This window comes from Balaenoptera borealis (assembly GCF_965194805.1).
Source record: "Balaenoptera borealis genome assembly, chromosome: 12".
Lineage (NCBI taxonomy): Eukaryota > Metazoa > Chordata > Mammalia > Artiodactyla > Balaenopteridae > Balaenoptera > Balaenoptera borealis.
In genome coordinates this window covers 15,607,329-15,622,435 of record NC_138869.1, presented here as the reverse complement: position 1 = coordinate 15,622,435, position 15,107 = coordinate 15,607,329, and the positions used below count along the sequence as shown (strand labels likewise).

The 15,107-nt window shown below is 49.5% G+C and overlaps 1 protein-coding gene across 7 annotated transcripts in view; it reads left to right on the top strand.

Moving 5' to 3' along the window:
* Positions 1 to 15,107, top strand: part of ITPR1 (inositol 1,4,5-trisphosphate receptor type 1) — a 319,227-nt gene that overhangs the window by 253,099 nt on the left and 51,021 nt on the right. For all 7 annotated transcript variants that reach the window (XM_082345342.1, XM_082345346.1, XM_082345344.1 and 4 more), the window contains 6 exons: positions 2,305 to 2,505; positions 4,004 to 4,114; positions 6,372 to 6,467; positions 8,996 to 9,118; positions 10,100 to 10,204; positions 13,136 to 13,328. In XM_082345342.1, the coding sequence (XP_082201468.1) occupies positions 2,305 to 2,505; positions 4,004 to 4,114; positions 6,372 to 6,467; positions 8,996 to 9,118; positions 10,100 to 10,204; positions 13,136 to 13,328 (829 nt within the window). The remainder of the gene's footprint in view (positions 1 to 2,304; positions 2,506 to 4,003; positions 4,115 to 6,371; positions 6,468 to 8,995; positions 9,119 to 10,099; positions 10,205 to 13,135; positions 13,329 to 15,107) is intronic.

Below are 15,107 nucleotides of genomic sequence, written 5' to 3'. Positions count from 1 at the left end.
TGGCTAGACACTCTGCAAAGGCCATGAGAAATGGGAGAGGCTTTCAAGAAAGGGCAGCCCACCATCCTTTCTGGGGAGTCTGAAACATGTCACAGGTCGGCCTTGATGACTTCCCAAGTCCCCTTTCCTTCATCCAACTTAATTCAGCTACTTCAGCCAGTGTTCATGAAGCCCATGGCACGAGCCAGTCCCTGTGCTGGTTGTCGGTCACCAGTGCTGGTGCTCCAGTCTCACTGGAGTCAGGATGGAGGGCTTCCTGAAAGAAGTGACTTGAGACGCCATCCTGAAGGAAGAGGAGTTAATCAGGGTGGAGACAGGGAGGCGGGGAGTGACAGGCAGAGGGAGTAGTGGGGCTGAAGCCCCGGAGATGAGAGAATGAAGGGTGCTTAAAGAGAAGGAAGAAGTCCATTGCTGCCAGACAGAGGAGCACGGCGGGACAGATGATGTCCGTGAACAGGGAGGGGCACGGTGGGAGTGGCCACATCACTGAGCAGAGGTGGGGAGGGGCAGGACATGGCAGGAATGATGGCACAGGAGTTGGAGAGGCAAAGGGGCCTCGAGAGCCATGCTGTGAATTTGAGCCTCGGTTAGCCTGGCCGTCTCCTGCCCTCTTCCTGAATACTCCTTCACGCCACCACTGCATGCTGAGGGGTTCAGCCAGGCCCTCGAACGGGTCGCATCTTCCCTGAGGGGCTGGAGCAAGAAATGGCTGCAGAACCCTCCTCTGGCTTCCTGTGACCCTTAGAAAAATAGTCACCTTACGAAAGCCCACGTGGTCTCAAATCACCTGTCCTTCCTCCACCTCCCACCTGGACCTGAGTGACTGTGCAATTTCTAGACTAGTCAGGAAGGCTCGAGCAGAAGGGCCTAAGGTTAACTTGGGGTGGGGGTGAGGGGGGGTTATTTAGAGGATGAGTCGAGCATAAACTTGATTACCAGCTTTTAATCTGGGCATTTATGGATGTTTTAATTACACAAGAAGTACATGAATATATCCTATGAAGGTTTAAATGAAAATAAGTGTTTGGTTTAAAAAAACAGTCCCTCTACCCATTCCCACTTCTCTACCCAGAGAGAACTACTGTTGGTTTGGACTGTATCCTTCCTGACCTTTTTCTGTATATTTGGATGGAAGCATTGGATACATATTAATCTGCGATTTGCCTTTTTGTTTTTTTAACTTAACAGTATGTCCTAGAGATCTTTCCATATTGGCACGTATGGACCTACCTCAGTGTTTCCAACTTGTGATATTAAATGATGTTGATACACTATCATTTGTTTACTTCCCAACTGATGGGCGTTTAGCTTGTTTCCAGTTCTCCTCTCTCTCAAACAGTGCTGTAGCAAACATCCAGTACGTACTTTGTGAACAGTGATAGAAGTGGAATTACCAGGTCAAAAGTTAACATTCGTTTTATCTTTTGATTATATCTTTTTACTTTAAAAAGATACAATTTTCTACAGTTTTCTACAGTAAACATGTGTAACTTTTATAACTATGCCCAAAAGAATATCTGTGGTTAATCTTCCCTTCTTTTTAAGAAGAGATTACTGGAGTCTATGAGGAAAACAACTCCTCTGCATCAGAATAGACTCTGTGTTATGAGGTGGTTGAATGTGGCTTGCTTGACTTTGTTGAGAAATTACCTGCTGTTATGTCTCTTGTTAGCATTGCAAGTTTACCTGGAGGATACATACTCGGGCATGTGCACACAAGCACACACACATTTACTCGCTTTTGTTCCTTCCTTTAACAACGGAAGTGGCCAAACAAGATAAGCCAGGTTCCCAGCATGGCAGTGGGCTTAAGCCCAGCCTGTAACACTTTATTCTGTGATGCACTATGCTCAGTGTTAGGTTCTGGGCATTCAGCATCCAGACCACAGCATCATGTTTTAAACCTTAACTTCTGTCCTTGGAAGCATCAGAAGACTCTGAACTTAACATGTGATGGGTGGGGAGGTGGGCTAGGGCGGAAAAGAAAGAAATGAGAACTTAAAAAAGGCTACTGGAGTCTGAACTGGGTTGTCAGAGAGGAGCTCTCCTCCCCTGCGTCCCATACAAAAGCACCTTGGAGAACAGGCCACAGTGTTTGCAGCCATTGCCATAGACCGTGTCCACGGTTGACCGTCATGGGGGCTGACTGACTCTTCTCTTCTACCCAACACTGCATCTCTCTGCGTAATTGCTGCTCGATCCCAGGCCCCAACCAATTACATACCATCAAAAGGGCAGAATGAGTGACCTTTTCCCTCTTCTCTTTGCCTTTGTTCCCCCAACCTGGGGACTGCCCAACTGCAGAACTTCCTTCGTTGCCAAAATAACAAGACCAACTACAATTTGGTATGTGAGACGCTGCAGTTTCTGGACTGTATTTGTGGAAGTACCACGGGGGGTCTTGGTCTTCTCGGACTCTATATCAACGAAAAGAATGTGGCCCTCATCAACCAAACCCTGGAAAGTCTGACCGAGTACTGTCAAGGACCTTGCCATGAGAACCAGGTAAATCCATTTGCATTTGGGGGTGGAAAAAAAAGTTTATCATTTTGAAACGTTGTTGACAAGGACTAGTTCAGAAGTCATACAGCATCTACCTAGGAACCTAGGGATTCAGTAGAACTGGAGGCCTTTTCCCAGCAGTGAGGAAGGAGCAACCGAGCTTTATAATGTTCCAGAATGTGACCTAATCACAGGTACTAGAGGGGCTGTCTGGGTGATCATGCCCAGCTTGGTTTGGTTTGAACGGCCCAACTCGAAGTTGACTAGGGATACATATTAAAGTTGGAGTCAAATGAATATGACCAGGAGACTGGGCTCTATTTCAGATATTAGGAAAGACTCAAAAAGGGGCTACTTCATGGAAGGAGGTTTAAACCTAACTAGAGAGAAAAACCTTGCTGTATATGAGACAACTTGAAAATAATATGAGAAAACGTATGATTGAGACTTTAACACCACAGACATTCAGAGGAGAGAAGGACTCCGTTAGTCTTGACTTGAGCTTCTCGAGAAGTATATTTTTGGAGTGGAACCCAATAGTTTCTTGAGTAGAGTCATTGCTTATCCATGACGTCTTGCAGATTTCGTGCGGTTTTGCACTGATGCTAGAATGAGTGTGACTTTTACCTCAAATTATAGCTGTATCCTGGCTGGAGGGGGTAGGTCAGTGCTTAAATGACCCATTATAAACCCAGTGGCCAGGAAAGGTATGACATGCTGTGTTACTTGGGAAGCAAGGCCAGAACCTTCACTCAGAAGAGAAGAACGGCTTACAAGAGGAACCACTTGCTGTATATTAAAAAATCTCATCTTAGTTGTCCGTGACTATGAAGCTAGCATTTTGTTAGATCCACTTTCGTCTCCAGGCTTCCTGATGGGACCAATGGGGTAGTTTGAGGTAAAGTGAAAAGGAACAAAAAAATTCCAACAGGCTTTGGGGGAGAGGCTTTATCTAAGTGAATTTCTTTATAACCTCAAGATGGCTTTTCTGCCAAACAGAGGCCTGTTAAAAGGAGCACACTGGGGTGAATTCTGCTGCAAATGGGGATCTTACCTGGGGGAAGGTGATTAATTCTGATATTACGTGAATTAAAACTTGCTTTCCAAACTTAAGCAAAAGTGTGCAGTACGAAAACCGAGTGATGTAGAGAGAACGCAACACACTTCTAAAGGGGAAAACAGCGCTCAGGACCCAGAATCAGTCACACACCATATTTTCCCTTAAGAACAAAAGCCCACCGCACTGTTTGGATTAGACGCGGCCAATTTATCAGTTACAGTGCATGGGGACTTTCCTACTGTTTACTGTTAATTCTGAAACTAGAGACTTTCATCTGTCTTTTATTTTTACCACTTTCTCACGGAAAATTTGCTGCTCTCCCCTAGAGACATTACTGGGACTGGCAAGCATTGTGCTGAAATTGTAGTTGAGCCTGTCGGCCTGTGACGTCTGATCTACGACCAGCGTTTGTGTAATGTCTGCATGTGTCTCTTTCCTCAGAACTGCATAGCCACCCATGAGTCCAATGGCATTGATATCATCACAGCGCTCATCCTCAATGACATCAACCCTCTGGGAAAGAAGAGGATGGACCTTGTATTAGAACTGAAGGCAAGTAGGAATTGAAAGCAAAAGACAGTAGCATCTGGAAACCCTTTTGTGTATTGCCTGTGCACGCGACGTGGTCACTGCCTTGAAACTAACTACTAAAGACAGTTCTTTTAAAGTAAATGAATGATCCACGTTGCAAGTTCTGAGTAAAAGGCAGAACTTCAGTCTTTCCCTTCCAAAAGGCAGAACTTCAGTCTTTCCTTTCCTGTCCCAAGGTAGGATACCAGCTTTTCAACTCACAGGTCACATGGAATGAGAAATCATCACTCAAAGCTGAGAAAGAAATTCGAACAGCATCCAAGAACTAGCAGCCTTGATTCTGAAAGCCGCAGACGGAGAAAGAATGGAAACTCCATTCCCTCTGTGGTCTCTCATCTTTCCCCCATTGAGGAGAAAGGGCCAGTTGAAGAATAGTACAGCTAAAAACTATCTAGGACCAAAAAAAAGTTGACCTTTTATATTATCCGGGAACACCTTTTTCTGTTCTGTGGTTGATTTTAGCAGAAGGGTGGCTCATAAATGTTGGGTTAAAATAAGGAGAGTTAAACTGTCCATAATTGTGCCTCTGGGCCTCTGATGAGTTTCTTTGCATCGTGTACAAACAGTGGATGACAGATGACTGATGTAGAAGCACCCTTGACATGCTGACTCCCTCTGATACCAAAATAGTTTTATGGGGTGACCAAGCTTAAGCACCTTGAAGCAGTGACTTCAAGGTGATTAAGCTGCTGGATTTACAAGCCAGCCTCTGGGATGTTTGAGAAGCTGATCCACTACTCCTGATGTTGATTTCTTGAGTGTACCAAGAAAATTAATTTTAAAAAATATTAAAAAGTAAAAACAAATGAACAAAAAGCCCCTCACTTATCTTAGGGCTTCCAAAGATTCTCTGAGTCCAAAGTTTCAATTCTGAGAATCAGACTTGCAGCTCCATCCTGGTGTCTAAAGTATATTTCAAAATGTTAGCCTTACTGAGCACACTTCCTTTTCACCTGTTCCATGTTGGGGCAGGTTGAGATCTGCCCTCCCATCTTGCCCCTGTTTGCAGCACTGGGCACTTTATCACTGTCACAGGAGAGCCTGGACCTACAGGGTTTAGCTGAAAAGCCGATCTGTATTTATGGCCTCAGTGGTGCCGGAGGACAAAAAGGTCATTAGGGAAGGTGGTAACATAGAAGCCCACAGGAATTGCACAGTTATTTTTATTTTATTTTAGTATTTCAAAATGAGTGTCCAAACTAATAGATGGTTTGGGTGTATGGTTTAAGTGGATTTTTTTTTTTGGGGGGGGGGCTGTTTTTAACTCCTTTGACAAATCGTGTTGTAGAAGTGACTTGAACATCATTCAAGCTCACATCCCTGGCTACCATTTATCAGAACATATATGATGAGAGCCTGAAATAAACTGAGAATTTCATGCATTCCTAATCAGCATTTCAGTGGCTTTTTCAACCACTCATCTGGTAACCTGAAGGTTATTATAGAAATTTCTGCTCTGTGAAAAGCCACCTTTTGACAGCACAACAACCTGATGGAACTGCTGTGATCTGTGCTTGGGGAGAAAAAAATATACTGCCCCCTCTCACCAAAACAACAACTTTCGAGTCCTATACGTGAAGCAACATATGGATGATCATAGGCCCGGGGCCTAAAATGAGCTCAAGTCAAGAAGTACAGGGTGTGGGCACATGAAAACTTTGAATATAATGGGAAATTATGGTTTGGCATGAGAATGGTGCTCCCTTGGGTCACTTTTGTTAACTGGCGTCGCTGTATCTCATGATAATAGTAGGGGTCATGAGAGCTGAGAGCACTGTTGTAGGACGGGGGCGGGAATTACCTGAATTGCCTGCCTTCTCTGACCTGCAAGGCTGAATCACAGTGTTTGTAACCACTCCCCACCCCCCGGAGGCGTCGTGGGTCTATGTATCAGGTGCTTCCTGACCACTGTTATCATGAGGGTCCCAGTGTACCCACAGAACCCATGTTTAAATGTCCGCTAGGGCTTGGACCAAGTGACATAAGGGGGCAGCTGTGCCCAAACCAAGAGGTGCCTCCTTGACCCCAGGCAGTTTCTGCGGCATGTTTTTGGGGCATCAAGTGGCACATTCTCAGTCTGGTGATGCTCTTGACCCATGCCCTGCCGTGGGGCAGAGTGTCTGTTTAGCCAGGACGCAGCAGCTGGTCACCCATGGTTCAGGCCAGCTGCCCCCAGACACTCCTCTTCATTTCTTCCTCCCTTTGTGTCTCCAATTAGAACAACGCATCCAAGTTGCTCCTGGCCATCATGGAGAGCAGGCACGACAGTGAAAATGCCGAGAGGATACTCTATAACATGAGGCCCAAGGAACTGGTGAGTCGGACGGCTGAGCCTGTGGCCGTGGCACTGCCTAGCTTCAGAGCTGCACTTGTGGCAGAGCAGGGCATCTGCCTCCTCGAGCTTTCTTTACGATGCCAACGATCAAAAAGTGCGGAGAGAACGTTTGATTCGGGCCCCTGCCTAGGGCAGGGAAGTGAGCCCTGCGTGGAGGAAGTGTCCTCTGCCTTCAGCACAAACACGCATGGAAGCCCCCCTGGCCTGTTTCCCTTGGGGGAGGTGGCAGCGGGACAGGTCTGGGAGCCCGGCGGACTGGAATTCACGTCCGTCGCTCTGCCCTTTTCTGGGTCGCCTTGGGAGGCCCTTGAACTCTCTGAGCTGCACTTCCCTCTTCCCTAAAAGGGAGATGATGGTATCAGCTGGTCCAGAGGGTTGCTCTGGAGACAAGACAGATGATTCCCACGGGGCCCTGTGCACGGTGCCCGCACACACAGTAAACCCTTCGAGAATGCACGGCCTCCTCGTACTCGTTCACTGCCGCTTTGTGCCGCGTCTTCTTCCAGGGCTCAAGAATTCACATCTCTTCTCGGTGCCCATGGTCTGCGCAACAGAAGGGTGTTTTGGGGGGTGCTGATGTTTTGGGTTTTTTAAAAAAGAAAACGCAATCTTGTTTATATTTGGGGGGTGATATTCACAATTGGCTGTGACTTCCAGGCTGGGAGTCTGTGCTGCAAACTGTGAGACAGCAGCTCTCAGAGACGCTGAACCGAGCTGAGGACGGAACTCTCTATTTGGACTTTTTCCCACGCAGATGAAGTGTGACTGACAGACCTAAATGAGGGCACTAAAACTTTCCTGCCCCCCGGTGACCCAGTGTGCACTTGGGGCCAGGCTGAAGTCCCTTTATGTGTTCCTTTAAATAAAGTTCACAGCGAGCCCAGCTCTTTGATCTCTGAGGTCAGGAGTGAGTTCTCAGCCTGAGATGGAAGTCCTCTCCGAGTTTACGTAATGGCTTATGTAACTGGGGTTGGGGGAGGCTGGGATCTGTCGCTCCTGAGTAGGGACGGAATGACTTAGCAGAGACCCCGCTCCAGTTCCCATCAATCCAGAGCACACCCCATCTTGGGTGGGGGACCTGGCAGCACCCCGGGCTCTAGGTGCCACTGACTCCCGGGTCGCCCCCTTGTGGTTGATTAGCTTCATTCCCAAATCTCGGGGAAGAGTCAAAGGCTTCCCGGCGCAAACACGGTTCTGAGCATGCGCATAGCCAAGACCCTCACGTGTGCGGAACACGTGTGCGGAACACGTGTGCACATTTGTGTGTGCACGCGTATGTGTGTGCGTTCAGGCTCCCACATCCCGTGCAACACGTTGTCTGTTCAGTTTGGTTTTAGAGAAGGGAAGGGAAGACAAGCTCAGAGAGCGAGGGTCTTGTCTCCAAAATTATTTCTAGGGCCTGACCTGACGTCAGTACAGAAACGTGCGGCCCTCTGCCGTGCTTGGTCCTGGATAATGAGAAATAATTCAGAGTAATGGCCACGAGGCGATGCAGGAGGCGGAAATGCCTTCTGAGTCATCAAAGAAAATGATTAATTTTTAGCACAACTTAAGGGTGGAAAGCATTGTGTTCTTAATCGTTGAATGATTAAATCTTGAACGATAGGTTCATTTGATAAATATTGGCGGGGCCCTGCTTTGTCCAGGGCGTTGCGCGGGATACCAGGGAGGGACTGAGGAATGGGCAGAGCCAGCCCCGGTCCTGGGGAGCTGAGGCCAGTGTCTGGGAGCAGGAAGGCCGGCACCGAAACGCTCTGGGAAGCGTGCTCTCGGCATGAGACAGTCAGGGTCAAAGCTCAGCTCACTAGCCGTGTGAATTTCAGCACGCCTCCTTCCTCTCTGGGTCTGCTTCCTCATCCATAATCAGGAGGAATCTTTGACATCTCATAAAATGTTTATGAGCATTAAAGTTTCTGAAAAAATGAAGATACTAAGCACAGTGCTTGGCACATAGAAAGTGCTGGTAGATGTCGCCTGTTAGTGGTATTTTCTTCACAGGGAGTAGGCTGTGGGAGACAGGGAAACATTTGGAGTCAGAAAATAGTTTCATCAACTATTCCTAAAGGCAAATGCTTTCCTTTTTAGTTTTTCCTGAAATGGCAAAGGTAGGGGACGGGGAGAGTTGGCAGAATGAAATGGAGAGAAAGGGAAAGCGTGGCTTCTAGCCTTTGTTTGTATCACATCATTGTTTGGAGGCTTTTTGTGTTTTTTTTAGCCATTGTCCCGTTCTAAAGTAGAAGGGCATGGACCAGCCACAGAATGTCTCTTGGCCTCGCGAGAGCGAATGGGTTCCCCCCTTGTTTCATTGAAGGCTGATTGGTGGTGACTGCCTGCGATCATATTGAGAAGAATTCTGAGGCTGTGTCCACGCCTGCCGGCCGAGCGTACTGAGGCTGATGGCAGTGTCTTGCCCCAGGAGGGGAGGCTGATAGTATGCGTGCTGTCATTGCCAGTCCTACGTGGGTCTTCGTTGAAGCAGGAACTCTGTTCCCTGGCCCTTCTTGCAGGTGGAAGTGATCAAGAAAGCCTACATGCAAGGCGAAGTGGAATTCGAGGATGGAGAGAATGGCGAGGACGGAGCTGCTTCCCCCAGGAACGTGGGACACAACATCTACATCTTAGCTCATCAGGTGCCACCCCTCCCCACGCCCACCTGCTGGACAGGACTCCATGCTGTGTGCCCTTTAACTTACTTTTCCTTTAAGGTTTTCGCCTGAGCTTGTTTGGGTTCGTGGTAACGGGTACTGCCAGCCACCTGACCAAGTGTGCCGAGGTCCAGGATGCTTCCATTGCCCATCACCGTAGGGTCATGTCCTTGGAAACCCCACGTTTCTTAAAAGCGTCCGCGCTGAGCAGTGACACTCGGATAGTTCATGGCTGTGTCTCAAGACAGTTGAAAGGAGGAGTCTTAGTCTTTTCATAAATATTGGCGAGTCTGTCTTAACCATCTAAAGAAATAAACCTCAGCTGCCTGGCTGATCGCACTTGGAAATCTTTGGGAACTTGTCATGATGACTTCTTTTTGTTTGCATTTTGGGGGATGTAGTAATACTTCCTACCCTGGCACCAAAATGCCCTGTTTCGTAACTCTCTTCCCAAGAGGCTGGGCTTTTGCAGACACTTCCTCTTTCTGGAGGCTGATGTGTGTGGGCAGCCGGGAACTCTGCTGCAGGCTGGCACTTCCTGTCCCTTTCACCTCTCTTAGGTAGAGGAGTTTGGTAGAAAACAATAATGGGATTGGGCCGGAGGTCGATAGATCCCTGCCCCTTATCTCCTCCGTTCCCGGCATTTAGCCCCTGAGAGGTCTCGGGACATTCCGAATGCCGGCTCCGTGGGGCTGGATGGAAAACCCCATCTCCCTCCTGCCTGGCTAAAGGAATCAGGGCAAAGCGGGACCTCGAGTGGGCACGCGCTTTCCACGCTGCTCTGCCAGCGCCCGGAATAGCTGCCGTGCAGCGCGCCCCTTGATGGGGAGGAGGGGCGCCCTCGCCCCCTTCGCCCTCCAGCTTGCTGTTGGTTACTGTACGTCTTCTCTACCCAGAGCTGGGAAGGAGCTGTGTGTTCCTGTGCAGAGAGACATGACTCCCCCGTTTTCTGCACTTGTGTTCTAGTTGGCTCGGCACAACAAAGAACTTCAGACCATGCTGAAACCTGGTGGCCAAGTGGAGGGAGACGAAGCTCTGGAGTTTTACGCCAAGCACACGGCCCAGATAGAGGTAAAGGCAGGGCAAACTCGGGGCCCGGGCCTGCGCCGAGGGCCTCCGGTGCGGGTGCCCTGGGCTGGGGCTGGCACGCAGTCCTTGGTCGGAGCGGTCAACAGGTCGTGGGAAACTACACTGCACCAGGGCCTGCGCTCAGTGCTAACAGCCGGTGATGGCCAAGCCGGTCCCGAGGCCCGCGTAAGGCCTGGCGAGAAGGCAGGCGAGTCCACACAAGGAGACGCGCCATGCATTCTGACAGGGCCGTGAGGACAAACAGGGCATCACGAGACGGTCCCCCGGAGGGACCTGCTGTGGACTGTGGTGGTCCGAGAGGCCTGTTCTGAAGAACGGTATCTAAGCACAGACCTTCAGAAGGATGGGAATGAACAGGCAGAGCCGGGAAGCAAGAGCTTTGCAGACACGGGGAGGCCCTGAGGTGGGGGGTGAAGGTGAGGGGGTAGGATGTAGGGAGCTAGAGGGAGAGCAGCCCACGATCAGAGAGGAAAGACAGGCGGGCCCAGATCCTGCAGGACCGTGTCCGCCGTCCTCAGAAGAAGTCTGGACTTGACCGTCAGGGCAGTGCGGAATCATGGGAGAGTTGTACACCTAGGAGTGATACGACCAGACCTGCCTTAGAGAAAACACACACAAGGAACAGAATCCTCTCCATTTCGCAGATGGGAAAACTCTGAAATAGGACTCAGAGAGGTTGTGTCATCTGTCCAATTATCACTGTCAGGGCTGGAATTTTCACCCAAGTCTGGCGCTGACCCCCGAGCCTATGGGTGCTTTTTATGTTACCTGCCTTGTCTCCTGGCGGTCGGGAGAGCACAGACCTATGGGTGCAGGCTGTGGGCAGTAAGCGACGGTGTGTCTGTCTTGTTTGGCTAATGAGGAAATGCACAGATTCAGTATCAGCGTCGGGGCAAAGATTTTGAAGGACTCACAGACTCCTTTGGGCCGTGTGAAATGTTCAGGATGGAGTCTTGTAAGAGTATGTTCTCACCCGCTGTCTCGGGTCTCTGGGCTGTCCTAATAAAATGTATCATTTCACTGATTAGTTGATCATGACAGTGTGTGTAAGCACATATTCTTGATTTATTGTTAATGACCGGAAGTTTGTCCTCTGGCGCCCTTAGAAGATGAGCTTCAGGTGTTTGCGGTGTGGCATGTCAGAGGAGAAGGAGCCTTGGAGATCATCTCGAGCGCCTTGGCTCGCCGGGGAGCAGACTGACACTTGATCAGATTAAGAGGTGTGAACAAGGTCATCTACCCTGTTAGAGGTGGCAGAAGGGCTGAGTTCTGATTCCCAACTGTAAGTTTACTGAAATAAAGAGGCACGGATCAATCTTAAAGGCTAGAGAGAAGTGGCCAGGCAGGGTGTCCCGAGCTCTTAAATCCTGTTCCTGGGCAGCTGCCCGTACCTTCCAGCCTCCCAGGGAATTACCTATGCAAGGCGGAGAGCGCTGTCACTCCCTGGGGCTCTTGCAGACCCTCGTGCCTTCACTCTGGTCACTCGGGCCGGGTCGCCCTGGAGTCTGGGAATCAGTTCTTGCCAGGGAGCCTCCTGTGTCCTCCTCCGTTGCCTCCTGAGCCCAGACACACTTCTGAGATCATGTTCCTGCCGTGTAAGGGGGGGCTGATCCAGAGCCCACTTGACAGTGTGAAGCAGGGCGGCTCTGGACAGTGGGAGACTTCAGACTGTGTGTGCACCCGTGTTACCAACCCCCGCACTACAATTCCAGTTAAATGAGGTTGGCTTATGAACCACAATTAGTATGATAAGGAAGCTTCCATAACCTGACCTCCAACTCACTTTGGAAGCCGTTGGTCTCAAGATGACGTCTCCCAGAATTTATGGAGGCAGGGCTGTGGGAACCTGTCTCGCTTCTGAGAGTTTCCCACTGCAGCTTGACCTGAGTCACCTCTCTTGCTGCGTTGGGAACAGTGTTGGGAGAGAGAGAACCAGATCTTCTTGGAGAGGGCGTGGGCCCTGGGCCTCACCTGACTTGTCCAGCCTCTGGGGAGGAAGGATAAAGGGAGGCCATGCCCCTGTGATACTGCAGCCCGTACCCCTTTGGAAATCTCTGCCCCCAGGACCATGACAATGTAGTGCTGAAAATTTTGAACAATCTCGACCAGACAACTCTCTCTGGGGATTGAGCCCATCTAGGAAGGGCCCGGGGAAAATCTGTGAGGTGTCGACCCCGGGACCCAACAAAGCTAGTTTAAAGAACAGTGAGTTCTACTCTACCAGTGTTAAATGGGCATATTGGTTCATGCATCGCACATGTTAGATGCCATGACAAGTCAGAGGTAGGAGGTCACTGCAACTGCATAAACCAGTGATCCCCTTGTAGAGTTCCTATCTAGGAAAAATAACGCAACTTTGCAATCTGAGAAAGGCTGTTAGGCGAGATTTGCACCACAGCCTAGCGCTGCACTGTTCAGTAGGATCGCCACTGGCCATGTTTGGCTATTTACATTAAAATTAAGTATGAAACTCAGTTCCTCGGTTGTACTAGCCACACATGCTAGTTCTCAATGGCCACGTGTGACTAGTGACTCTCCTTTTGGACGGGGCAGGCACACAGATACAGAACCATTCCATCATTACAGAAAGTTCTACTGGATATCCACAGCCCAGAGCCTCATCTGAATATGTACACAAAACACACTTTAAGTTGTTCCGGGTAAAACTTAGTCACTAGTCAAAATAATGGGTCTGAAGTTAGAAAAATACTTTAATACTTACCAAAACTGTTTTCTTATAGATCTAAGAGATACAGCCCAGTCTGGGGGCTACAAGATCATAGAAGACTCTGGATCAAGTCTGTGTTGTGCTTGATCTTCAATACTGAGCCCGTGGCCAGTGCAAAGATCCTTAGTTTTGTGTTGGTTTTTGAAGATGATGACTATTGAACCTCATCCATTTTTTCCCCCTAGATTGTCAGATTAGACCGTACCATGGAACAGATTGTTTTCCCCGTGCCCAGTATATGTGAATTCCTCACCAAGGAGTCAAAGCTCCGAATATACTACACTACAGAGAGGGATGAGCAAGGCAGCAAGATCAACGATTTCTTCCTGCGGTCCGAGGACCTCTTCAATGAGATGAATTGGCAAAAGAAGCTGCGAGGTAGGTCAGCAACGCCTCCAGAAGCTACAGAGACACGCGGTTCTGGGGTCTCACACAGCGGGGCTTGATGGTGGGGGCGTGGACCCCCAAGTAGGAGCGGAGCTGGTGCGATTTAGGATTCTGTCCCCCTCTGGGCACCAAGAAGACTGGGCACCTTTGGAGCTGAGAAGTGTGCCCCAGCCTCAGGGAGGCGCCTCCCCTGACAGGGCTTGCTTCCTGCCGCCTTTGATCTGATCCGCTTGCAGAGCTCCAGGGAGAACCTGGCGTGCCCTTTCTTGGTATCTTGATGTAGAAAATAAAAGGAGCGGAGAACAGGCGGGCCTGGCACTCACAGGATGGTATGTTTGAGCAGGAGATTCAGCCCACTTGAATGCTGATTTACTAGCCCACCTGCTCGGAAGATGCCGGTCTTCCCCCTTTTATGGGGTAGCTCGGATTTTAGACCCTAGTGTCATTTTATAGGCAGTGGAATCATTTACCGCTTGAGATGCGTCATTGGTCACCAGCGAGTCCCGTGGCGGAGCCCAGCCAGGCGGGCTGCAATGACTCATCTAAAATACTTTCATAGGGCCGTCCCGGAGGGCTTCTCCGCGCCCGGTTTTCATTAGGGTTTTAACGTGATCCTGCAGTACCGCCAGTACGCTAGGCACCAACTGTTAGGCCCAACTTAGAGAGGATGGTGCTTTATTCCTGTCTGTTAGTCAGGAGCCAGGATTTTTATTTGAAACCCTGGATTCCAGCTGCAGTTGTGATCACTGGGGCTCCTGCTGCGGTGAGGGGAAGCTGAGCTAGCGGTCAGTTTCTGGACGCTTTTGTCCTCTTCCGCCCCTGCCAGCCTGGGCCGGCACAGACCAGCCTCCTTTACCGCTTCCGCTGCACTGCTTTGCTCCCTGCCTCCCCAGATTCGGTTGGTGTCAGAGGGGCTTGTGCAAGCAGGCTGGCCAGGAGACGCTGTTCTCACCTCACCCCCACTCCATTCTCCCTGATCTCTAAGGGGCACCTCATCGTCTGGCACTTTAAAGCATTATCGTATGTTTTGCTGAGCCAACCCATTCCTCACCCAGCCCCATGCTTGGTGTCTGGACCACCTTTAGCAGAACAGCGTGCGTGTCCTCCTTGGTGTGGCCCTCAGAAGACCTAGGGGACAAGTTGCCCCACTCTCTGTGTGTCCTCGTAGCCACTGTGGGCTTGATCTGAGCTCCTCCAGCTCAAGCGTCGTGAGTAGTGTTGAATGTCTACACAGCACCATGCTTGGGCAGTAGGATAAAAAAGATACCCAAAAAGGTAGACAGAGACCCCATCCGTCGTGTACTCTTGTGTTTTTAGCTCTTCCGTGAAATAGAAGGGAACTTCCTCTTATTTGTTGATTTTGCTCTTCACTGAAATAGTCCATAATTCCAACTTTAGGGGATGATCCTGAATTCGTGTATCCAAACCTCCAAAATAGTTATTAAAATGGTGATTTCACCCTTACCAATGTATGGGTCTACTAAGTACTAAGACTGGTCAGATATATTCATTCTCTCAGAATTGTGTTATCAAAGCGGTATATAAAATAGGCTCTCCAGTGGGGCTTATGAACTGAAAGGAAGGTTTTTCACCTTTTATGATGAGGTGAGATACCTTGTCATCCCTGAGATGTTGTCGTCAGCCTGGCATAATAGGAAGACCTCAGCCCCAAGAGGTGGGAGATCTGAATTCCATGCTCCTCCCTCCACCCCCTGACTCTGTGGCTCTGGGCAGATGACAACTTCTTCTAGGCCCTCACCTATAAAGTGG